Source organism: Manduca sexta, unplaced genomic scaffold, assembly GCF_014839805.1.
Source record: "Manduca sexta isolate Smith_Timp_Sample1 unplaced genomic scaffold, JHU_Msex_v1.0 HiC_scaffold_2304, whole genome shotgun sequence".
In the NCBI taxonomy this organism is placed as follows: Eukaryota; Metazoa; Arthropoda; class Insecta; order Lepidoptera; family Sphingidae; genus Manduca; species Manduca sexta.
In genome coordinates this window covers 1-25093 of record NW_023593255.1, presented here as the reverse complement: position 1 = coordinate 25093, position 25093 = coordinate 1, and the positions used below count along the sequence as shown (strand labels likewise).

The 25093-nt window shown below is 35.2% G+C and overlaps 1 protein-coding gene and 1 pseudogene across 1 annotated transcript; one reads left to right on the top strand and one right to left on the bottom strand.

Moving 5' to 3' along the window:
• Positions 1-5987: 5987 nt before the first annotated feature.
• On the bottom strand, positions 5988-7058 carry LOC119192058 (annotated as a pseudogene).
• Positions 7059-12936: 5878 nt separating this feature from the next.
• LOC115443686 (cyclic nucleotide-gated cation channel beta-3) lies at positions 12937-22687 on the top strand. Its single transcript, XM_037445905.1, is given in 15 exon segments — positions 12937-12955; positions 14843-14951; positions 15029-15101; positions 15491-15627; positions 16132-16274; positions 16695-16954; positions 17488-17637; positions 17958-18263; positions 18712-18835; positions 19680-19762; positions 20163-20309; positions 20946-20962; positions 20964-21056; positions 21687-21981; positions 22433-22687. Coding segments are annotated over 15 exon segments (2034 nt in total). The 3' UTR covers positions 22511-22687.
• The last annotated feature ends 2406 nt before the right edge of the window (positions 22688-25093 follow it).

The following is a 25093-nucleotide window of genomic DNA, read 5'->3' as shown; positions in this document are numbered from 1 at the left end:
TTTGTGTTGTACGTATTATGAACCTTATAAACACACGTTCTGATGACGTTGCAATGGACATTGCTTAACATTGAATTTCTTAACATTTTCGCTTATAACTTTTTATTTATAGTTCTATGACAAAAGTTACTGGACCATAGTTGTAGAGAATTTAATTTGCAACAAAAATTGTTTATACATTTTTTTTTGTCAGATAAAGAGTTTGAGTGATACATCGTAAAAACCCTTTCTAACCAAGATGGCGGCCGTGGGACAGGGGTGGCGACCCACAAACTTGGTTTTAGCTTAACACTGACCCCCTACACTTCTAAAAAATAAAATTGCGTCCTCTAAAAAACGCAAGGTAAGGCCTAAAAAATGTAACATTTCAATGGACTATTTATAATGTTTCATAATTTATCCGATATTTAAATATATCTATATAAATAAATATATGTATGTATACGTATGACTGCTTCGGTGGCGTAGTTATATTGCATGCACGATACAGCAGCGCTCTGATGTCCTGGGTTCGAACTCGGGTCAGGCAATCATATTTGAATTTTTCTGCTCAGTATCACCCTGGAGTCTGGAATATGTGCTTGATATGGCTATAAGCTCGCCCCTATCATCATGGGACTGAACATACTTGACGAAAATGGGTACCCTGGTGGCTCTTTCGCATGCACCTTCGGGGATAAATGCGTGCTGATGTTTGTACGTTTCCTATGGACTCTAAAACAGCTGTAGCGATTTTGTTTTTTTTTTTGATTTGATGATTTTTTTTTTGCTAATCTTCCTATTAGCCGAAATGTCGGTGCTGTGAAGGTCGGAAGTGATTGAATTACTAAGTCATCTGGCTTTAGATAATTCGTGCTACTCATTCGAACCCGGGGCGGGTCGTTAGTTAAGGATAAATGTGCTGTTTAAAACAAAGGAAGTAATTAACTGAATTTAAGCCAGATTTTACAAGTTGCGAAATATTTAGTAAAGTGTTTGTTTCTTTTGTTCTATTTACATAAATTCGTAAGCGTGTTAATTGTTAAAGTAGAGGTAGCGGTTCGAGCCCCTTGAAATAGTGATAATGCGTTTATAATGTCTCATACAAAATATGTTGTAATTTTAAAAAATCTCGGTCTATTAAAATCCCTAAATGAATTTCGATTAAGATATCACTGAGCAAAACTCCAGTATTGAAAATATTTCTAGTAGGTACAGTCAGCGACAAAAGTAGTTGAACAAACTCATAAATTCAAAACGCTTCTACACATTAATTTTAACCGAAATATTCGTTTTTATTTATCTAGAATAAAGTAAACTGTTGAAAATTATTTTAGTGAAGAACGAACAATCATTAAAAAAGACACGAAAGTTTGAAGACGATTAAAAATTTTGCATTTATTCGGTTACTTTTGTGGCCGACTGTACTTTAAATATAACGTATAAGAACCTGTTACAGTCAACTATAAAAAGATTTTCAGATAATTTTGAGAACAAAAAGACACCATTTCGTATCCACTTGACCGAAAGGCAAAATATTTATAACAAGTGAATATTCATACAACATTAACATAATGTTACCGTTGCGGTCGTGTTTTATTGCTTGGAAAATAATTAATAGTTTATATTGAAGGGGTTGGTGTTCAAAAACATTTAGAATAGAAGATGATCCTTTACTGGTAGTGGCTTTTTGTCACGTGATTCGTGCAGATAATTATGTCTTTTGAAGAGAATTCTCATAGTAATAACATTTTAAGTTTCATTAACTTCATTTTTGTCTCAAAAGAGAGTTGAAAGTTGACGCATTTCACAATTGTAAAATTTGAGAAAGGTCACTATAAAAAAATTACTGCAAAGTTCCTAAAATAGTGTTTTTAAAAATAAATATAATAAGAACCCAAAAAAATTACTTTGGTGCCCTAAATACCTGAAGTGAGCCTTGACTTTCAAAACGAGAGTCCTCCAGATGTCTTGCAATTTTCACAAATGAATCCCATTTAATAAACTATATTTTACTTACTAGACTTTTCTCAACACTCAACAAAATCAGAAAATATTTTCCAAAAATCACTCTCAGACCCCGTTATTACTCTAACGTTACAAAACGTACAAACAGACATTAATGTATGCCACAGGTGTAGACCATAACAGGTGCCTCTTTCAGGTTTTTTGTACCCTCAGACCAAAGACGGGATCCGTTGACGATTTTTGTTTATTTCTTTTTATTTTTATGAGCTTTCAAGGTTATTTTTAGGCGAGCTTTTTAAAGCTGTGTTCGATTTGGGATGATTTTTTTATAGACTACGAAGTTTTTGAATCTGACCAGCTTGCATTCGAGATACGATAACCTATACTGAAAAGATTTAATCAAACAAAATATCCTTAAATTATTATTAAACTAGGTTTTGCTCGCGGCTTCGCCTGCGTAAAGGAGTTTACCGGTATAAAAGTCCCACTATATATCCGTTCAGTTGATTTTGAGAAAATCCATAAGATACAGACAGACAGAAAAGGGGACTTTGTTTTAAAATATGTTTAAATATCATAAAACGACCAATACGATTTAAAAACACTTGAGATTAACTACTCGACCGATTACTGATATCGATTACATAAAAAATACCTCGTAGCTTTAACAGCCAAAAAAATCTTCAATTAAAAACAGATGAAAATAAACAATCAGAAAAAGCAATCAACAGCACAATAGACGACAATATTTTAGATGTAAAAAACCATTGAATCGTACCTTTACTTCGCTTGTGACAAAAGTAGTTAAGGCGTGACGTAGTTCAAACTTACCAATGATCCCTTAAATCAAATGATTGTGGTAAAAACTAGACCACACAATGGATTTTGCTGTTTCGTAAAGTTCGACAAACGCATTTAAAACGTACTTTACTTAATACAAATAAGGTTGCCATATATTAATAGGTATAATAAAATCAAAGGTTTGTGGAGATATTTCTATATTTGATAGAAGTAGGATTAGAAATTATTAAACGGATTTGGATGAAATTTGTCACATAAGTCATGTCCTCAATTCATACGATAGTATACATTTTTCCAAAATTAAAACGAAGTTACTACCTTTATATCGGTAACTGTGTTTCACGGCACCTATTAGCAAGTTACTCATAATTAAGACTATCAACCATTAATATTGGTTTACTTACTATAAAGTAATTTTCGATTCGCCATTTCAGTATATTGTGATTGCATCGATTTTCGCTTTCAAACGTTGATACGTATGCAATGAGACCATTGCCATTGGCTTGTTATGGTGCAAGCTCTGTACTTAAAGCGAATACATCGTATAACATTTTGGTTGATAGTTCTTTGTATATCATATCTCTCTAGGTAGATTACATCACTTTGTGTTTGTCGACAAGTAACTAAATTAAGTATGGAAGCACCAAAAAAGGTTTAACGTAGATTGGGTATAATAGATACCCAAATTAGCGTATAATATAAGATACTTACAACATAGCTCTTAACGCTAAAATATTATTTTTGTGTTTAAATTTACAGTATTGGTTTTCCGATTAAAACATTTTCATAACAGAAATTTTGAGTATCAATTTGTTTTCTAGACTTAAACATTCTAATAAGAATATCGAAAAAGGACATAAATTTATGAGTTTATTGTTATATCGAATCGAGATATTGATCCCCTTTATTCACTGTTTTGCGTTCCATTTACCTTCTCTATTTTTTAATCATTATTAATTTTAAATTTGACATATAGAAAATCTTTCAGTTCCAATAAGTCTGTTAATATTTTTAGTAGATTTATTGTTAAATATAATATTTGCTAAGTTAGCGACGTTGGGATCTTATGAGAAACCAGTGTAACTGCTGGTCATAATAAAATTTAACGTCTCATGTCTCAGGATGGCGAGCGCAATGGAAAACCAAGCAATACTTTATAATTTCAGGTGTTGTTACTGTTTATGGGCTGTCGTATCGCTTATCATGAGGCCAACGGCAAGCTCGTCTCATCATTTAAAGTAATAAAAAAAAATAGATTCATAAAATAAACTTCAAGTTAAAGTTTGTAACTTACGCCGAGTTGCTCGTGACAGCGTCCGCGGCGCGAGCGTGCCAAGTTTGCCGCGTGCTCTCTGAACTAGTTCACCGGTGTCCCTTTCTTTGTGCTTTTTGCTTTTATCTCTACATTATGGACGAGAGTTTATATCGAATTTATAAGTTCCATTTTCAAATTTTTGTGGTGTAGGTTTGATTTGAAATTTATTTTACTTTTTCTTCTAATGTATTTGTGTATTTGGTAGAGGTTTTACTGCACTATGTGATACGTTTTTGTTTAACTTTAATCTATTGAAATAATTAATCAGGAATCTTCAACAGCTTTGAAGTTTGATGTCGGTCATATTTTTTAACACACGAAAATTTATAAAAATTAAATCGAACTTTGGCAAAAATATTTTTTTTTTTATTTAATTGAACAACAAAAAACTTTTTAATATCACTTCAAACAAAAAACTATAAAAATATTAAATTGAACACCAAAAACATTTTGGTATCACTTCAATAAAAAAACTATAAAAACCGCCAAGGCTCATTGCCGTCCGATATAGGCGCCGTCCAATACTTACGTACAATAAACATGTCGCGACATGTTTTGTAGGGGAACTTGTCGGGTCCTGAGTTTGAGGTGTTTTCGATCGGCGTAAACGTTAGAATATTAACGGCTTATTACAATAAGATTAACGGGGCTTTAAGGGCAAGTTCTAAATTTTGAAGTTCAGTTTTTTTTATAGTCTTTTTTTTACGTACTTATTACACTAATTGGTAATTTATAACCAAGTACAAAATGTATTTCGAGTGAAGGTAAAAAAATCGCCCCATGTAGCATATTACTGATCACTATTTTTTTGTTGTGTTCAAATAAAATAATACTTTCGTTTTTCGTAAACCGAATTCCCTAAATAGGTTTTTATTAGTTTAAAATTAAAAGTTATATAAACGTTAATTTTATAATGTTTTTAGGGAAAATATTTTTAGCTTCTGTTATATCGGCTGTACACTGCGCCTCTGCCGATTCTAATGTTAAAACTTGGTCAAGTTCAGCAATGAATGATGTATGAACATAATATGTATGTGTGAGAAATCGCGTGCGCTAAACATTGGTCTTCTGATTTTAAATTCATATCACGTGTAATAGATATCACACAAAGTGTGATGTATTTTATTTTGGTATTTTAAATAACAATACAATTGAACTTGATAAAAAATCATACTGTATTTTTAAAAAATCTTGTATTTTTAAATGTATATTTCTTTTTCTCTACAGGTTGTTCGTAAATTGAAAAATGGCGTGTGTTTTATAAAATAATATTTATTTCATGATAGTCCAATAAAATGTGGGACATAGAATTCATTAAACACAATCCAGACTATGAAATAGATTACATGCTTTGCTAATCTAGAGAATTGTTATCGTAAACTATAATCAGTTACTTAGCCGAAAAAAAATCACAAACAATTAAATGCAATATTTACAAATCCATAAATCTACATCAGCATTATATTAAACTTTTATACAAATTATCTGAGATCCATACATGAAAGTAACTATAATTAAAATAGTATGAAATTATGTGGCAAAATTATATTTAATAAATTAAAGTAACCGTATTACGATTCTACAGAAAAACGAAATAGGAGATCAAATGGAAAATGTAAAAAAAAAACTTAACAATGCTAAAAAAAACTATATCAAAACATATTCTTGTACATTGGACACGATTAATATTCACTGGGTACTTATATCGGCTAAAATAGGCAGAAGCTATATGACAAAATTCATCAAAAAATATTATAAGAGCAAAATATTTAAAATGCGACATATTACGTTTCATCCGAGCACTTAATTAACGAGGCGTTTTGTCGAACTCCACTCAAATCAAAGCAAAATCCATCTTAATATAAAAGCTTATTGTTAGATAATGCACGAACGGATCGAAATCTGGCGATTTTTTCTCGCAATTTAAATTCGAGCAAAAATCCCCAACTTAGATCCGTTCAACCACCATTATCAATTTAAGTGCAGTTTGACACAACATCTCTCACAGGTTATACAAAAAATAATATACAAGAAAAATGGATGGACTTAAAAATAAGTAACAATAGTCCAGATGTGCTATGCAGCATCAGCCAACAATACTTATCTAGGATCTTCAGTTTATCTGATAGTGTTGAAGAGTGACGATGCCAATGACACTTTAATTATTGCAACAACCATCACAAGGTTCACGATGTAGGTCGAATTGCATCTTAAGTGGTAAGGTGGTGGGTTAGACCGAGGGCACTCACCTCGCCTGCTCTCCTGGGCCTCAGGGCCAGGCTGGCGGAGACCAGGATGTGGCACAACACCTCGTATAGCTCAGCCAATAGGCGGTTCAACCGGGAGAAGTTCTCGTCGTTAGCTTCTCGCTCGCTCGGTAAGTTGAATGCTATTGCCATTTTTGTCTTCTACGATGGAATCTCGGATTCACAATGAATTTTGTATGCATAAATGCTATGGTCTTTTATGGTTCGACCTCTCCTCGGTTTTTTTTGGTGTTGCCCTCTCAATAAAAAAATATTAAATTTTAAAATCTTCAATTCGACGAAAATAATTTTTGTTTTATAAAGTTTATTGTTATTGAAAAATTTAGTGTCAATCTTGCACAAAACAGTTCACTTCACCGTACACCGGTGTCTTCACAATTTGGCTAATGGAGATCACAAATGAGTTCTTGTTCACAAAGTTTTACGCGAACAATTAGTACGAGCGTCCGTGATTCACTCGTCACAGCGTCGGAGCGCGCACGGTCGATGACACAATGGCACCAACTAACGCACTATGCATTGTCGCTGCATGTAAACAAACTCAGTGCGCGCAACAGCCCGGGTAAACAGGTCGGCTTGCACGTGCGTCCAGCGCGGAAGCAAATCGTGTAATAAGGGATAATACTTCGTGCACATCATTGCCTCGCTCGGCCCCTCTCCGTGTAGTGGTGCGGTGCATAGCGTAAACACGCACGCACACAGACGCGCCCGATTTGATTATAAATAGTAGAACGCACGGTAGCACGTTCCCTTCGCACTCCACCGCTACAATCAGCGTTGACACCGGATCTTCTATCCCTCTCCCGGTTCTCAAAGCTGTATCCACCCGTCCCGTTTCAAATTGGTTACATCATATTACAACAGCTATCGAGAGAGTGAGTCTCTCTCGTTCGGATGTCCCGACGCGCTCCCTGCCGCGAGTGAGAGGGGGAATGTTTTGTTGACTTAGAATTTGGTAACGAGCGCGCCAAAGTGAGGGCGCGTTCTGATTGGCTGTCAGGTATGGGGTGGAGGTGGACGTAAGAGCTGTGTATTGTGGCGCACGGGGTTGCTAAACGAGCCTGTTCACTCTCGATCACCGGCTCTCCGGTGTAGTAATACAGAAGTGTGTTTCGCGGTCTGCCATTTAACGACTCTTTGTTCAGACGTTGCGATGCTGTTTTGAATACGATTTAGGATCTGGTCATACGATCCCGTGACAGGAGCGCGTGTGTCGGTTCTAAGTAATCCAGTAATGGCAGTATCGCGTTCTTATAAAAGTTTTATTGCAACGGTTTCTCTCCATGCGTTTTGTTTGTGCAATATGAGGTGTTTCGAGGTTTATTACCGTTTAGGAGTGGAAACCATTGTTTTGATTCACTCAATGGCAGTAAAATTGATAGTCACTTTAAAAGTATAGTAAATAAAATTCTCAATAAAAGTAACAGTTTTGCGTAATTCTATCTTACTTTGTCTTTTGTGTTTTAATGATGTAGTCTTGTAAGTGTTGTTATAAACGAAGAGAACAAAATCAATCAGTAAATAGCGTAGAAAATATCGAAGTAAAATTTTGATATTAATTATTGTAGCAATACCGGTGTAAATAATTTTATTCAAGTTAAAATAATGTGCCGTGACAAAAAAAAAATAAGTCCACCAAAACGCCTCTAGAATAGTCCAAAATTACTACTCGTTACAGAAACAGAGAATAAAAAAAGTGTATGCAAAAAAGAAAATTTTCATGTTTTCAGGTTACAGTATGACAAAAGGTTAAGTATGCTACATAACACATAAATAAAAAAAATATTCTATAAGAAAAAACAAAAAGTTGAAAAACGCAGAAAATATGTTCAATAAAATATCAAATCATATTCGAATCTACACATTATATGACATATTCAGATATAAAAAACTTACATTTAATTTTCCATATAAAATTTCCGAATCATTTTCGCAACACCACTGCCCACACCAAACACCGAAAGCTCACTAAAATGATTATCGGATGATTTCCAAACCACAACACTTAGTCACGAGCAAGGACCATCCTGAGTCATTAGAATAATAAAGGCAAATATTTTAATCAGACTAGCTTCCCGTCCCGAGTTTGCTCACACAAAAAATGATCGTTAGAAACACGTCTTAATTATGCTGGCAAATATGCAGGGATATAATTTATGTTAGCTTGAAATGTATAAAAAATCTACAACAGTCCATATATTATAACACCGTTAAGAATTATTTCAAAGTTGTTTTTCAAACCGATATTATTTTCATTGGAAATAACCAGTACGAAATCGAATTAAAGGAATAATTCAAAAAGGAATAGCGTAAATAAAAAATTAAATTACTTGCTTCTACGACTCAAATCTCTATAAACTTTAATGTTTTTATTAATTACCCAGTTTGCATTGACTTTACAAACTGGGTAACTAATAATAAAATCATTTTTCATTCTTCTGAAACTTTGCCGTTGCATTTTATATATTATAGAGAAAATATCTAGAATATTTTTAAACATATGTAGAGTTGTAGATATTATCACTTTATAGTTAGCAAATAACATCAAAATAGTTGATAGGTCAAATTCTTAGACCAGGCAATCAAAATTATATCAGTTGGTTTGCGCCCAATTTGGCAATCCGCTCGTCACTTATTATAACTTAGAAATAAATTCAAAAAGGGTCAAAGTGTTGACTCTACTTACAAGAAACGATAAGGCATGAATTTGTGTTAGTACTTCATAGGGATTGGAACTCTATTACGAATAAACTGAGAGAAGAGTCTAAATATAGAGCATTAGTAGACGAAAGCAAACACGAGTACATCACAATGGCAAACACGTTACTTCAAATAATACGTGATGGCATTGTTAATTATATGCAAATATATCGTCAGACATAACCGATTCCTAGTATTCGGTTTGGGAATACCCTGAAATAATAAACAGGAGCTAAATTATAATTAAAAATATTTTTGCGGTATTAGATTTTCTTTTCGTTTCAAGTTCAAGCCGCTTGACTTGAGAATGGCAGTAATTATTTGTGCCTTTCTTTTATTTAAATTTATCTTATTTAGATGTTTTCGCGAATTGGAACTCTATTCGAAAACCAATAAACATTTATAATCTTATTTTCTTATACTGAAGGAGGACAAGTCGTTTATCTGGACTAAGGTTAAGTAAGCTAAGGCTGTGTATGTAAATGTCTCACCACCCAAAACTTTGCATTAAGTAAATTATATTCAAAATCTAATTGTTTATTATCAAGCAAGTGATTTGACTCTACACTAAATTATTTTATTAAATATATTATAGTAATATTCGTCTATCTTAAACATTAGCTCTGGCTGCCAAACTATTACTTGTTTTTAAATAATAAATAAAAAATAAAGAATAAAAACTACATTATAAAGAAGTCAGATTAACCTGATTATCTATACTAATATATAAAAGTAGAGTTTGTTTGAACATGCTTATCTCAGGAACTAACTAAGGCTACTTTTAACCCGGTTAAATATAAAACGAGCCTTTTTTTCCGGAAATATTACCACGAGGGTCATCGAAAACAAAAAATAGTTATAAATAAAACCATATATGCATCTCTACAACATTTCAATTCCTCGCGTCCCAAAAATCAAAGGTAAAACATGTTTTATGCCTGCGATGACATGATTCCCAAAGTAGGTCGACGCACGATGACTAAGCGCACCGAGGTTTTGTTCGTTATCTAATTCAAGGGTACTGTTATGCGGGATGTGTTTGTAATTCAATTTTGTTTGCTGTAGGATATATTTTATAAGCCCACAGAAAGCAACTATCATATTCAAGGTGTTAAAACCTGCCATAGAGTCCCGCGTAAGTGTTACGTTCCGGGATCAGCCTGTGTATGTCCGGTTCCGACAGGCCGGCATAATTGTGTCGACTACCATTAGGTGCAGTAAGATCACTTTGCAGTTATCGTGTAAAAGAAATATATATAAATGTATATTATTGCAGTTTTTTAGTGGTAGAGTCCCATGACTCTACAGCAAGAATTATGACGTTTTCTGTTGATATTTTTCTATAGCATGTATAGTTATATTACAGTGTACGATAGACTTTATGGTATGGGTGATAAAGACAAAATGGATGGAGATTCCTAAATCTATAGAAAACAAAAAAAATATATTTTCGGGGTTGTTTGCCGAATCAACGAAGTCCACTCTTGAAGCAATTTACCTGTCCAGCAATGATATTAAATTATACCGTCTCATATCAAACAAAAGCATGCTTATAGCTTCTATACTCTTTTAAGAATACTCTTATAAAATTTTGTTTTTTTATTACCCTTTCCTAGTACTTAAAAATTATTATGCGGCACATAGAGCCCTCTTTTCGTATAAATATCTATTTATTAATAATAATCCTCACTATTTATAAACTATTACAATAATTTAAAATTACTCATTTGATATTACTCTGTAGCATTATGCGTGAGTTTCCTTAGTGTAGAGTCACCGATAATAGATGGCGCTAGTTGTCAACAAATGCGGACCGACGCTCCGTGGACGTGATCGGAATATTGACAGTAAATATTGTTAGAGTATTAAAAATATCCCAAGCATTAGAAAGTCTATAAAAATCACTGTTAAAAATTAATTAACTATGAAACGGGCTTCTCTCCGTGTGGATTTTGCGGGTAAGGTAGAATATTGTGATGTGAGATTCCTTAGGGTCTTATAACCTTAAATTAAAAATCAATTAAAATTTTTATATCAAAATAATCAAATCTCAAAGCAAAACCTATTTATTTAAGTAATTTAATCAAAACCAAAAACAAGCCACACAGACCTGAATTTTTTCGAAAAAGAAATGAAGTGTTCGTTTGGAATTCTCCACACTTTTGTCGAAAGTCCCGATTTAAGTCATGTTTAAATTGTAATCTGGTGTGACGGCTACCGTGCGATTTCACGGTGTCGCTCGCTACCGTGGATTATATTCAATACGAATAACGTGGCTCAAGTAGGAGGAGGTAGCGTGAGTGATAGAGGCCATTTTATAATGATTTCTATGTTTCCCCCTTTGCGTTAACGTCAACAAATTGAAAAACATAGATGGGTGCGCGGTTGCGTCTTTGCCTACTCTTTTGGTGATAATGGCGTGATGTTTTATATAATAATAACTACAAGCTGCTTGTATTTATGTATATTAGGAAGAAAGAAAGTCTGAACATTTTTTTTATCATATGGGTAAACGCACAACTACATTACTTATATAATAATATCAGCCCTATATTCTATACTGTCCCACTGCTAGGCACGTGCTTCCTCTACTACTGAGAAGGATTGGGCTTTAGTTTACCACGCTGGCCTAGTGCAGATTGGTAGACTTCACACACCCTTCAAAATTTCTATTGAAAAATTTCTCAGCTATGTACGTTTCCTATGTTTTCTTTCACCATAAAAGCAAGCGATAATTCACAAAGAATACATACATCATTTAAATAAGTCGGAGTTGTGTGCCCTTGGGGTTTGAACCCGCGGACAGTTCGTTCCACACCCAACTAGGATCTCGCCGCTCTATATATCACTATCTATCTCTATCTCATGATCTTTATCTACATCACTTAATAGGAAGTCATATTCACAATAACAGAAGAATCATCAATCCGTTTATTATGCACTCTTCACAAAACAAAAATCAAAACGCTACATGATCTCTGTTGAACGAAATCCCTTTCAACGTTGATGACATGGCCTCCCAGACTCGAAGCAGAATTTACGCGCCTTTTCCATTATCGTATTACGAATTAATGTTTATTTATTTTTTGGTTATAATGTTGCAAAGAGCTCGTTTAATGTGGTATTGTTGCATCGATGGTTGGTAAGTTATTAAAAATATATCTTAAATAATACCTGATATTCACGTGAGAATGCTAGCAAGTTTTGTGAAAATTATTGATTGGCTACAACAGTAGAGCGAGCGTTAAATTCATGGTTTAAGAGGCTGCATGTTCATAGAGCACATGATATTTTCTGTGGGCTGAAGGAGTAGTTATTTAGTATTGACATCACCTGCTTTGTAATATCTTCAGAGTAAATGAGGATCACCTCAAACTGATCGTTTAAATATAAACCCCTGCAAGCACCTACTATCGTTACAATAAAAAATAAAAAATTCTAGGAATAGAATTTTGTGACTGTTTTTCTTTCAAATTTGTATTCTAGGTTATCCACCTCCTATTTTTTAAATTATTATTATTAAAAATTGCTGGATTGTTTACAATTATAGGACGTCGGAGGGGACGAAGTTCCGCTATTAGGTACGTAGTTCACTGGCCCCCGTGAAGTCATCAAAATACTACAGACCAGGTGAAGGTAATACAAATGGTGTTATTGTATATTTATATAATAATAAGGTCATTCTAAAGCTAAGGCTAAAAATAATATCAGCCCGGAGTCTGGAATTTGTGCCCGATATGGCGATAGGCTCTATCACATCATGGGACGGAACACACTTGGCGAAAAGTGGATGTCTCTGCATATCCTTCGGGAACATATGCATGATGTGTGTTTTGTTTGTAGAATTCATTAAAAGTTAGGCATTTTTTCTAATACTCATTTGCCTGGAAATGTAATAGACTCGAAATGGCGGAACGACCTAATTGTTAGTTATTTCTTTTCGCATTAGGAAATTAATCGAATAAAACACCAAACTTAGCAGCAGATTAACACAATGTGTCGAAGAAATATTATCTAGATTAATTGAGTTCTAAAATTTTAAAGATGCATTGAACTTCATTTGTACCTTTACGTCTAGATATGTTCATACCAAAAAAATCTACGTTAATACTCCTAAATCTTGGTTTACAGCAACCGCTCGCAGCTACGCCTGCCGGATACGCCTTTCTCGCTATAAAAGACGATACAACAATGTACGACACCAGCGCCATCTATTTCAAAAATGAATATAAAAAACCGTCTCTTCCTAGATTATCAAATTGTCGTGTTAAAAAATTGGCTATAAGTTAATCCTGGACATGGTTTACCTACGTGCCAAATTACATACAAATTCGTTCTGTTGTTTCTGCGTTTACTTCGAACAAACATTCAAATATCTAATAATTGTCACAAACTTTATATAGGTAGTAGATAAGATTTCGTACCGACACCCGTATAAACCTTGTTACACATTCATTCCAAAACACTGTTATCACTTAAGATCTACGGCGTCAACAGCCGATGTCAATGAAGCGAGGACGCCTCCATTACCGCGCGCACCTGTGATTTGAATACGAAAGCGCCATTAAGTGCTTTCAACATTCGTAAACAATTATGAGCAATGATCGTCGAACAATGATGCATTTACATTTATTAGGTGTTTAACCTTGATTCCGATTGAGTCTTCAGGAGCAGGCCCTTACAACAATGATAATTGTAATGTCGTAAAATAGCAGATATTTACGAGTCTTTATTAGCGCTTCCTCTAGCCACTGGTACATGCAAAAAAAGAAAATTAAAATAAGGTTTTATTTTACACATTATTTTGACGCTTTATCTGCCTTATGAGTGTAAATTTACGGAATAAAATTGGCACTGTCAACTTGTCCCCGTTAAAAAAATATATGTAAGCTTGGTCATCTGTATGTCAATATTTTACTAATTCCAAACAGCGTTATTCTGTTAACATTCAACAAACATAAAAGATCTTCACAAACTTACACCAATTTTGACATTTCTACCTTTGTTTATTGTTACAAACCTCCTTTGTTTTAAATTTGATAATTGAACGGTTTCTTCGTCATGCGACTATTCAAATTTCTAAGAACATATACAAAAGGAGTGGACATCGTTTATGAGTTGGCGAGTTTTATGGGGACGGTAAAACGATCGTAAAACATCGTCGCCATGCTCTTTCAAGTGTCGTCCACAAAATTAGGATGGATTAATGGTCGTATTTTATAACTGGACGTAATAATACGGCGTTCTTATTATCAATAACAGGCACGGCATTATGGCGTTTTTGCTGGACTAATAAAATAAAAATAGCACACATTCCCTAAAAGTGAGGTAGAGGTGCTACTGGTGCATCCATTTTCCGCTGTGTTTCTTCCGTCCCATGATGTCATCAGAGGCGAGCCTATCGCCATATCGAGCAGAAATTTCCACACTCTGGGCTGATACTAAGTAGAAAAACTCAACATCACTTTGCGGGCGAGCCTTTCGCTATATCAGACAGAAATATCCACACCCCAGGATGATGCTAAGTAGAAAAACTCAACATCACTTGCCCGATCCGGAGATCAAACCTGAAACCTAAGCATTACTGTCCTACCAGCTGCTGTCAAAAAATAGCAATTAATCAACTTGACTTTATAGGCTTAAGCTCAAAGCAATAATTTCGGATAGATATAGTTTTCCCTTTTCAATGCAATATTCGTAACTACAAACCAGATTTTTTTAGATTTATATTGGTGCAGTGGAATATTAATTATCTATTTAGTTCTGTCATAGAACTAGCAACAATATTTAAGGACGCTTTAATATTTTACAGCACACAGTGCATCCCTCGTCGTCAGGGTTGCCACAAGTGTCCAAGACTGGATTTGCGAGGGACCCTAGGGCTCTTGGTGTACTCCTGACTCATCGCCACTTCATAATAAGTAAGTTATGTGTCAATAAATATAGTCAAATGAAGATGTATGAGATTTTTAAGGTGAATTTAATATTTTACTTTCAGACTAACTCAAACAATATCGAACATTGAAACGAAAACACAGATCAAAGATAGTCATCAGAAACAGGAAAAGTAAGTAAAATTCTGTGACTATAAACAAAGTCATAATAAATAATACAATAAAAAAAAAGATTTTTTGTTAAATATGCCTTTATTTTAATGTAGAGCCGGTAGTCAATAAAAGTGTCTCACCACCTGTTTGATGTTAATACTTTTCTTAAAGGAAGCAATTTCAATCAAATAATGTTAGAAAAATCTACATAAATTTTACCCGGCCTGAGATTCATCTCAAACCCTTGCAATAAATAACTCATGCGCAGCCATAAGACCAAGAAATCGACGGATGTTATTTTTAATTTTATTTCTAATATTATTGTAAATATTTTATCTTAATATAAAAACTAGTTTTGACGATTATAATATTATAAATCCTACATTTTATTATGAACGTATATTATGTTTCAGTCAATAATTCCCCTGCAAAAGGTGAGATTATTCTCAACCACTCCACCGCCGGAGTACAAGGCGACTTGCGAAGAAAAGGACGTGATTACTGAACTGAAGGAGCTTAAGAAAACTTTATCTAGCAATTCTGCTGAGAAGTAAGTATTCATTATAATTAATTATGAAACATATTGAGACAATGACTCTTATTTATTGCTTCAGTTACTTCAACGTCAGCAATCATCAGTTTCAGTTTAGTGTAGTCAAGAGTGTTTATTTTCAAATAGGTAATAGCATCTGTGATAATTTAAGAAGTTAAGTTTACTTCATATTAGTCTTTTAGTACATCTAAAATTATCGCTCATTTTATCATTAATGCCACTCTTGCCATCGAAATAAAACTAGTTTACGGATTTTATCACAGTTTCTTTGTATTTTAATTTTCTCCTAATGTAAGAAAGACTTTGCAGCATAAGAATTACTTAAGAAACATTACACAACCGGCTCTTGTCATAGAATAGTTATTTTTAGTTTAACATCCAATTAAAATGAACAGTTAGGTACACTTCGCTATAAATTACAAATCAAACATCTAATAGAGATGGAAATACAGTTTATTTGTTAACTTTGACAAATGCTTCAATACCATATATACCTCGCAGGCCACCAATTTCTGAAGATAAACCAGCGCCAGTGGAGACGCCACAGAGTCCCGTGCCAACATCGCCATCACGTCACAAGCAATGCAAAGGATTCTTCAAGTTTTCCACCTTCTGCGACCCATTCGTGCCCATCGATCCGCAAGGCGAGTTTCTTATTAACAGCGGGATACCATTACCGACAATTACGATTAATAGACAATTATTTCTAAATAACAGTTTGATTAAGGTTTACAGCAATTAATTTAAACGGGCTTGCTTTTATTTTTCACAAGTTATAATTGTTTTGATCATAATAAATGATTTCACAACTACCCTTTATATTTATCTTCTGAATGCGACAAGAAATCTTCAAATGGATTATTTTTTTCCTTTCAAATACCACGTGCACCATATCTTGAAATTAGGTCAATTATTTAAAACAAGGCTGGATATATATTACACAACATAAATCCTAATTTTCTCACTCTAAAAGATCCAGTTCAGAGAATACCAATTCCAGTACCAAACTGGGATAACGCCAGGCAGAAAGCATAAAAGTCTAGGAAATCCTGTTTGATTTACAGGACGCGTTTACATCACCTGGCTACTTCTGGTGACATTCTGCTACAGCTACAATGCATGGTGCATCGCCTTACGCGCCACCTTCCCTTACCAAACGAAAGAGAACACTCCTATATGGATGACTGCTGATTACTTCTGCGACCTGGTGTACTTGCTTGATTTGTTGCTCGTTAAGCCACGACTGATGTTCCTGCATGAAGGCTTCTGGGTTGACGATCCTAATGAGACGAAGAAGAATTATATGAAGAAACTGCAATATAAAGTAAGTGCATAGAAAAAATATAAAAGAATTTTTGTATTAAGTATATTATCTCATAATGATATTATAAGTATAATACGTAGGTACTTAACGCCTCTGCTTTCTGTGACCCAGTTTTAAAGTTAGTCAGGAACTGTAGATTTCCACTTTTCACCATTTGATACCAACGTAGTTTCTTCTTCTTTAGCCTTTAGAAGTCCACTGCTGATAGGCCTCACCTATCTTAATATATTTTCACCAATCTCCTCATATACTTGCTCTAGTAACTTCTATCTTTATCATGATAGGTATTGGCTTGAACGTAGACCGTGATAGAGTCACTATATCACAGAAATGGCATCAACGATAAAGGTGGTAATACATTTCAAAGCTGTTCACTAATCTTCTCATAGTAAGTAAGTTACTTGCTCTAGTAAGTTGCATTTACATCATGATAGGGTTTGTGTTGAATGTGGAATGGCTCACTGTATCACAGAAATGGCGCCAACGATAAAGGTGGTGCATGTAAAAGCTGATTTGATACCTCTTTGTTTCAGTTCGATGTAATTTCGCTGACTCCTCTGGACCTTTTGTACATCTACTTTGGCACGCAGCGAGTGGCGCTTCGATTCCCAAGGTTACTGAAGCTGCAGACCTTCTGGGAGTTCCACCAGGCTATGGACCGAGTGCTCTCCTCACCTTATGTGGTAAGTTGTTGATCTAAAAAAAACAATTTCAAAATTATTATCCTTAGAAATACGGAAAAGTTTTAGGTTTGTCTCTCCACCCACCCAGTTTATTACTCTCTATTTGGATAGCTGGAGCAGTTTCTCAGGTTCAAAAGAGCCAACGCAGGTATATTTGTATAAATGCTGACCCATAAACATGACATACCCGGAGCTTCAATACTAATTGCAATGCCTTAAATCTGTCTCTACAGAACACAATACAGTTCCTCTGACCAGATGACTACCTTCTTCTACGGTAGGGAATATTTCCAGCCTTTAAACCACATTTTCGTCGCCAGGTGAGAATCGGCAAGACCCTATTCTACATTTTCTACTTGATCCATCTCAACGCATGCGCATACTACGCCATGAGCGACTACATCGGCCTCGGCTCCAACGGCTGGGTGTACGACAACGAGGGCAACGCGTACATCCGCTGTTTCTACTTCGCGACAAAAACAGCGACATCTATCGGCAAGAACCCGAAGCCGGAGCAGACTATAGAGTACCTGTTCATGACTGCGGCTTGGTTGATGGGTGTGTTCGTGTTCGCGTTACTGATCGGTCAGATAAGGGATATTATAGCGACGGCTACGAGGGCTAGGGTAAGTGTTCCTATATTCTAACATTGTTTATTGCTTCGTTGTTTGATGGCGTAGTTGTATTATTATGTCAATGCAATTTTAAGGTCTCAGGTTTAGTTTCCGGGTGATATTAGGTTTTTCTTCTTAGTATTAACCCAGAGTTTAGAATTTGTGCCAAATATGCCGAAAGGCTTGCTCCCTATTACATCATGGGGCAGAATTCACCCGCACGAAAAATAAGTATCGCTGTTACGACTCTTCCTGAGTGTATGTGTATAAAATAGTTTATTCCCCGCATCGAGACTAAGTTCGTTTACTTAACAAGTTCGATGCATGTCTTGTTCCAGAACGAAACTCAAATCATATCCTTAAAAATCCCTTTTTTTACATACCATTCGCTTTTTTTTATTACTTAATTGAAAAGCCCACAGTAATTATAATCTGATACAACTATATCGATACCTTGCAGGCAGAGTACCGTAAGACAGTGGACGGGTGCAGCCGGTACCTGCGGCGACTCAACATGCCGGTCGCGCTGCAGCGCCGCGTCACTCTCTGGTTCACGTACACCTGGAGCCAGCAGAGATGCTTTGGTATATCGATTTGGCATAATAATATTTGGTGTATCGATTTGGCATAATAATATTTGGTATATCGATTGGGTATAATAATATTTGGTATATCGATTTGGTATAATAATATTTGGTATATCGATTTGGTATAATAATATTTAGTATATCGATTTGGTATTATAATATTTGGTATATAGATTGGGTATAATAATATTTAGTATATCGATTTGGTATAATAATATTTGGTATATCGATTTGGTATATCGATTTGGTATAGTAATATTTGGTATATCGATTTGCTGGTGGTAGGATACATGGAGTAGTTTGTAGCACTCAGGAGTAATGTAGCTACCTATAAGTAAAAAAATCAGTTAAGTAGTTCTTAAGATAAACGCATTCAAATAAACTCTTTAGCTTTATATTAGTATAGATGAACTAGTATAAGGCTGTATTTCTTATTATAGTAACCGACAATAATATACATAATTGTGATTAGTAATATACCGATATATTGCAGTATCAGTCTGATTTTACAGCATATTACTAGTGGTAGATCTCTCATATGTGAGAGTCCGTCTGGGTAGGTACCACCACAATATCTATTTCTGTCGCCAAGCAGCAGTTGTGTTCCCGTTTGAAGGACATTGTAGCCAGTGTAAATACTGGGCATAATAAGACTTGACATCTCATGTCTCAGGATGGCGAGCGCAGTGGAATACCAAACAATACTTTGTAATTCAAGGTGTTGGATGGTGTTTCTACTATTTATGGGCGGTCGTATAGCTTATCATCAGGCGAACAGCAAGCTCGTTTCGTCAAAGCATTAAAGAAAACAAAAATACTTTTAAACATGAAGGTCTTTCAGATGAGTCGAGGATACTGAACTCGCTACCGTTCAACATGAAGCGAGACGTGGCGCTGGCCGTTCACATGTCCACCTTGAGCAAGGTACGTGTACCTTGCGAAAATTGTTAAATGTGATTTTATCAGCCTACAATATATATTAAAATACAGACGTTATTAAGCTGAAGATTGTTGAAACTGCTAGGGAACCAGTTATATAGTACTGTTCTTTGCAACAAGATGACGACGATGGTGCAACGCTTAAGGATGGGTATGGAGACAATTTATAACCCTGAAGGGCTATGGGAATAATCAGCTCCAAGGGAAGGGACTGACGCTGAAGGGCTATGGGCATAACCAGCTTTAAACCCATGGGAAGGACTAATTACAATTTTCTTATCGGGCATCACGATCTAGAAGAGAGGAATCTATTATTATCCTATTTCCTGGATGAGCCTATTGTAAAATGCTAACTTCTCCAAACACCTCGCCATCATCTGTTTAGGTGCAACTGTTCCGCGACTGCTCCGACTCCTTGCTGCGGGACTTGGTGCTGCAGCTGCGGCCGGTGTCGTTCCTGCCGGGAGACCTGGTGGTGAGACGGGGGGACGTGGGCCACCAGATGTACATCATCAAGTCTGGCGAGTGCTGTGTGAGTATGGGAATTTAGTGTTTTAGATGTTTATATATTTTTGTCCGTGCTACGGTACTATTTTTCTAATACTGTTACGTGCCAGGGTTCTTTATAGACAATTGCAATACCGATTATACTTAAAACAACAAAAACGCTTTCATTAGCTCACTAGCACACTCCATAAAAACACTATTAGTGTTTTATGTTAAACTAAACACAGCAACACGTGAATAAACAAACACTAAAACACTCGATCGCTCTTAAACGCGTTTTGACTTCAAGATCACAGTGATGGCTAGTTCTGTTCTGATTTTCAGTAACAATATTCAAATATCGAAGCAATACGTAAATATAATATACTACTGTTGGACACGGGACTCCTCTACTACTGGGATTAGTCCTTTGTTCACCACGTTGGCCTAGTGATTGGCAGACTTCACATACTCTCAAAATTCTTATAGAAAACTTCAATACGCAGAATTCCTCACAATGTTTTCCTATAAAAGACAAATAAATACTCACATAATTTAAAAAGAGATGTGTACCCTTAAGTTTTGAACCTGCGGACATTCGACTCGGCTGTCCGCTCCACTCTCAATTCAGCTATCGCCGCTTATGTAGTCCGGAGCAATATGTGCTTGATTGTATTTGCAGGTGATGTCCCACGACGAGAGAGGTGCTGGCAACGTTGCGTGAGGGTTCTGTGTTCGGTGAGATCAGTCTACTCGGCATCGAGGGACTGCGCCGGCGCACGGCTACTGTCAGGTTTATGAAACACTAGATATTGCTCGCGGTTTCACCCGCGTGTAAACCCTTTCTCGCTACAAACGTTTCTAAAACATTGTAACGATTTATAACACCACCTGTATGACGCCAGCGTTATTTATTTTCAAAATCCTATAATTTCCCATGGGTGCGAATTACCGGGATAAAGAGTATGTATTAATCCAGGGCATGTTCTATTCGTATACTGAATTTCATACAAATCCGTTCAGTTGTTTCTGCGTTTACATGTAACAAACATCTTAACGTTCTCAAACTTTCAATTTATATCAGTTAGTAGTAAAATTCAACATATATTGCCGTTTTCCATTATGTACCTAAGAATGAGAAAGATTATTGAAATGATAAGCATTTTCACGTCTTCCCGAAATTACTTTTTATTTAAAGGCACTAAAGTATGAATACAAACAAATTTCTAAGTCTGTTGAAGTTAATAATTAATTAGGCTTACATATGTCTCTAATGAATACAAAAGAAAGTAAAACCCCAGCCTGGATTTCATAGCTTAATGATTGGGAATACCTTTAAAAAATCCTTAATCGCTCCCTCTGAACCAAACGCTGACGTCCTTCAACTGTCGGCTCAGAAACAAACCCAGACAATCCTTTACAGATCCCGTGGCTACTCCAGCCTCTTCGCTCTCTCCCGTAACGACCTAGACGCAGCTCTCAAATACCACAAGGAAGCCGCCAACATCCTGCGTCTCCGAGCTGATCAGCTCATCCGAGAGAACGCCGCCCGCCTCGTCAAACGCAAGCAGTTGGAGGCGAAGAAATCTCATGAGGAGTCACACGGCCTCAGGCACAGGAAGATGTCGTCTGCGTCCAGTAACCTCGCTGAAGGGAAGAAGACCAGGATGGCCAGCGCTGCAGCTAAGAGGAGGCTGTCTGCTGTTTCAGAGAATAAGGTCAGTAATAAAAATAAAAAAACAATAAAACCTTCGTTCATAATCAGTAGTTTTAGAAGATAAGGACTGGTTTTAAACTGACCAGATCTTTTGGCAGAAAGCCATCTGCCAAATCAAGTGCAAGCAGGTTAAGGTGAAGAAGTCTCATGATGAATCGAACTCAGACACAGAAAGGTGTCGTCCGCGACCAACAATCCGTCTTTCAATTATTTTTCCTTCTCCTTGCGCTAGACTCCAATAGCAGCATATTTAGGCTGTAGAACGAGAGGTCCTGAGTTCAAATCCCAGGTGCATAAAATTTGTACAGACTTACTAAACACGATTTGCTTGCAACTGAAAATCTTAAAGGGGTTTCTCCAGATCTCTTATGCTTTAAAAATTCTACATAATTCAGTGGACGGCGCTGCGTAACAAAAGTATCAATGGGTGATTCTATTTGGTCCTATTGTAGGGTGTACGCGCCTCGCTAGCGTCAGCTTGCAGCGGCGTACGTACTCCTCTACCCACCATCGTACTGTCCAGCGATTGAAGATTCCACCAAACATTCCATTGAAATCGTTTCCTTCTTTGCATTTATTTTAGAATAGAACATAATATATTGTTTTAAATTGTTTACGGTGTAATATATTTTGTGTTTTAATAGAACAATAATTTGATTAAACAATAACTGATTATAAGCAGTCTATTTTCGCATAACCGAAAGAAAGCGGGAGATGTAATGTATTATTTAAATACTGTATAATTTTATTTATGTAGTAGTTTTAATGTATTCAATCGGGGTCATGTAGGTATAGTAGAATTGGTTATAATAATTGTCTATTCCTGGTCATGATTTCGATTATATAATGTGCCAATTTATCAATATCTCGGTGTTTTAGTGTAAACGTTATATTATCTAAATGTACTTAAAGTAGGTTGCAGGTAGAAAACTAAGCCTTACTTTAGATCGCATAGCTGTGGTATTGCATACTTTTGTGGAGACCGCAAGCTATTTAAACTAAGCCACTACGACAAAGGGTTCATATAATCCATTTCCAGTCGACTTACCTTTATGTAGATTCTAATTATCTTCAGAATGATTTGCAGATTGCATTCTTGCATATTACTAATTACTATATGTTGTGCCAAGTTCCCTTTCGAAAGAATTCAACTTTCGCCACTGCGGAATTATGTTCTTTGTGTAATTTTCTCAGCCAAACTCACTTTGCTTAGTCCTTGGTCTGCAACCGGCGTATCCTTAGGTATTAATGGTTAAATACCCTGTAATTAACCAGTTACATTATGTAATGTTTGTAGCGTGTATGCGTTGTTATATACGCATTTAAAACCTTCGTGGTACTATAAACAAATAACGAAAATAATTACGCTAAATTGCGAAGATATGTCGATTAACATTTATAGAACTTCTTACTAAATTTTAGACATACAGTCTTAATTATAAAAATCGCAAAGCTATGCTTAGTTAAAACACAAATTTAATCGATGAGCTGTAAGTCAAAACCCGCCATCTTTCGTCTGAATAAGGTTTAAACTAGGAAACCGGTGTTGTTTTTGCTAATTATTGACAAGTTTATAAGTAAGACTGTATATGTCAAACTATGACTAAAAATTCTGCTATCTAATAAAGATTTAGTAGTGCTGTATAATAGGTAACATTGGGTAGATTGGAAGAGTTCTTTTGTAGATTAGAAAATAAGGAAAACATATTTGATCATGGAAAAATTGCGACCGTAAAACGGTTTGCGTAGTTAAAATGTAAGTAAAATTTAGACTGAAAATTTATTTGTGTATCTACTTATTGTCTATGAAATAAATATATGTATAAAATAATGGCTGTTTTATTTGTTCCTTTGCCTGAAAGCTTGAAATCAATGGCGTCTGACCAGCACTTTGTTACAAATTCAGTCTCACCATCTTAAATTTTTGAATCGAAAAAGAATATTATACATAAAACAGAAATTGAACCTATCACAATTTCATACACTTTATTTTTCTATCTTGAAATACGGGTATTTTGTTATTTATAGAAAAAAAAAACACAATTAAAATAACTAAGGAATGGTCACATCCTAACTTCTAAAGGTTTAATACCTTCAAGCATAATAACAGCAATAATTACGTATATAGATAAAAAATAACCACTGCAATCCAAAAAACAATGAACTTTATATACGCGTTAATTATTTTAATAAGACATTGTTAAAATGAAAGCAATGAAACGGTGAAGGGAACATCGCGGAAACGTGCATACCTTTGAAGTTCTCTATGAGAATTTTGATGTTAAGTCAACCAGCGTGTAGCTAGCAGCTATAAGGTAGAGGAGACCAGCCAGCAGTGGGACAGTATATAATACAGAGTTGATATTATTATTAAGCAAAGAAATCTTTCCAATTTGTGTTGTTATGTTTATACATTAGTTTCCAAAGGCGGTTTCTAATTTTAATTGAATCTTAACTTAGGAATTTTAATTAGGCAACTATTCCAAAAACTTATTTCCAACAGATAACGTCTCTTCTTTGGATTCGTTAAAAATTATGCACTCCGGCAAATAGCTTAGAACACGATTAGAAGATCAAAATTACTAAGTATTTACATTTACGCAGCGTTTACCAGGGAACGTTGCGTGCAACCAAATGAAATATACTGTCAACATAATTACATGCTACTAAATGGCTAATGCAGCTTTTAAGTTAAAATAAGGAAGTATTTTGTAGGAAAATTACTGAAAGAAAACTGTTTCGATTTCTCTTATTAAAAAAATATGAAAAATGAAGGTGCATGATGAGGAATAATAAGAATAATTAATTATCAAGTTATTTAAGAAATATAGGTATTTTTCACGATATAGTTTACAAGTATTTTTTATATATTTTTATATGTATTTACATAGACACAAGTCGATTAATTCAAAGAAACCTTGCCTAAAAATGTATCTAACATAATAAGCGTAATTTAGTTTTATTTTTTGCCTGAAAACAATGCAATGCTGTGCTGTTTGTATCAATCAAATAGGTTCGTGTCACTGCTAACTCGCTCGACGAGAATAAAAATAAAACGGCCAAGTGCGGCTGAAACCCGCGAGCAGCTAATCGAGGTTCCGTATTAATTGTCC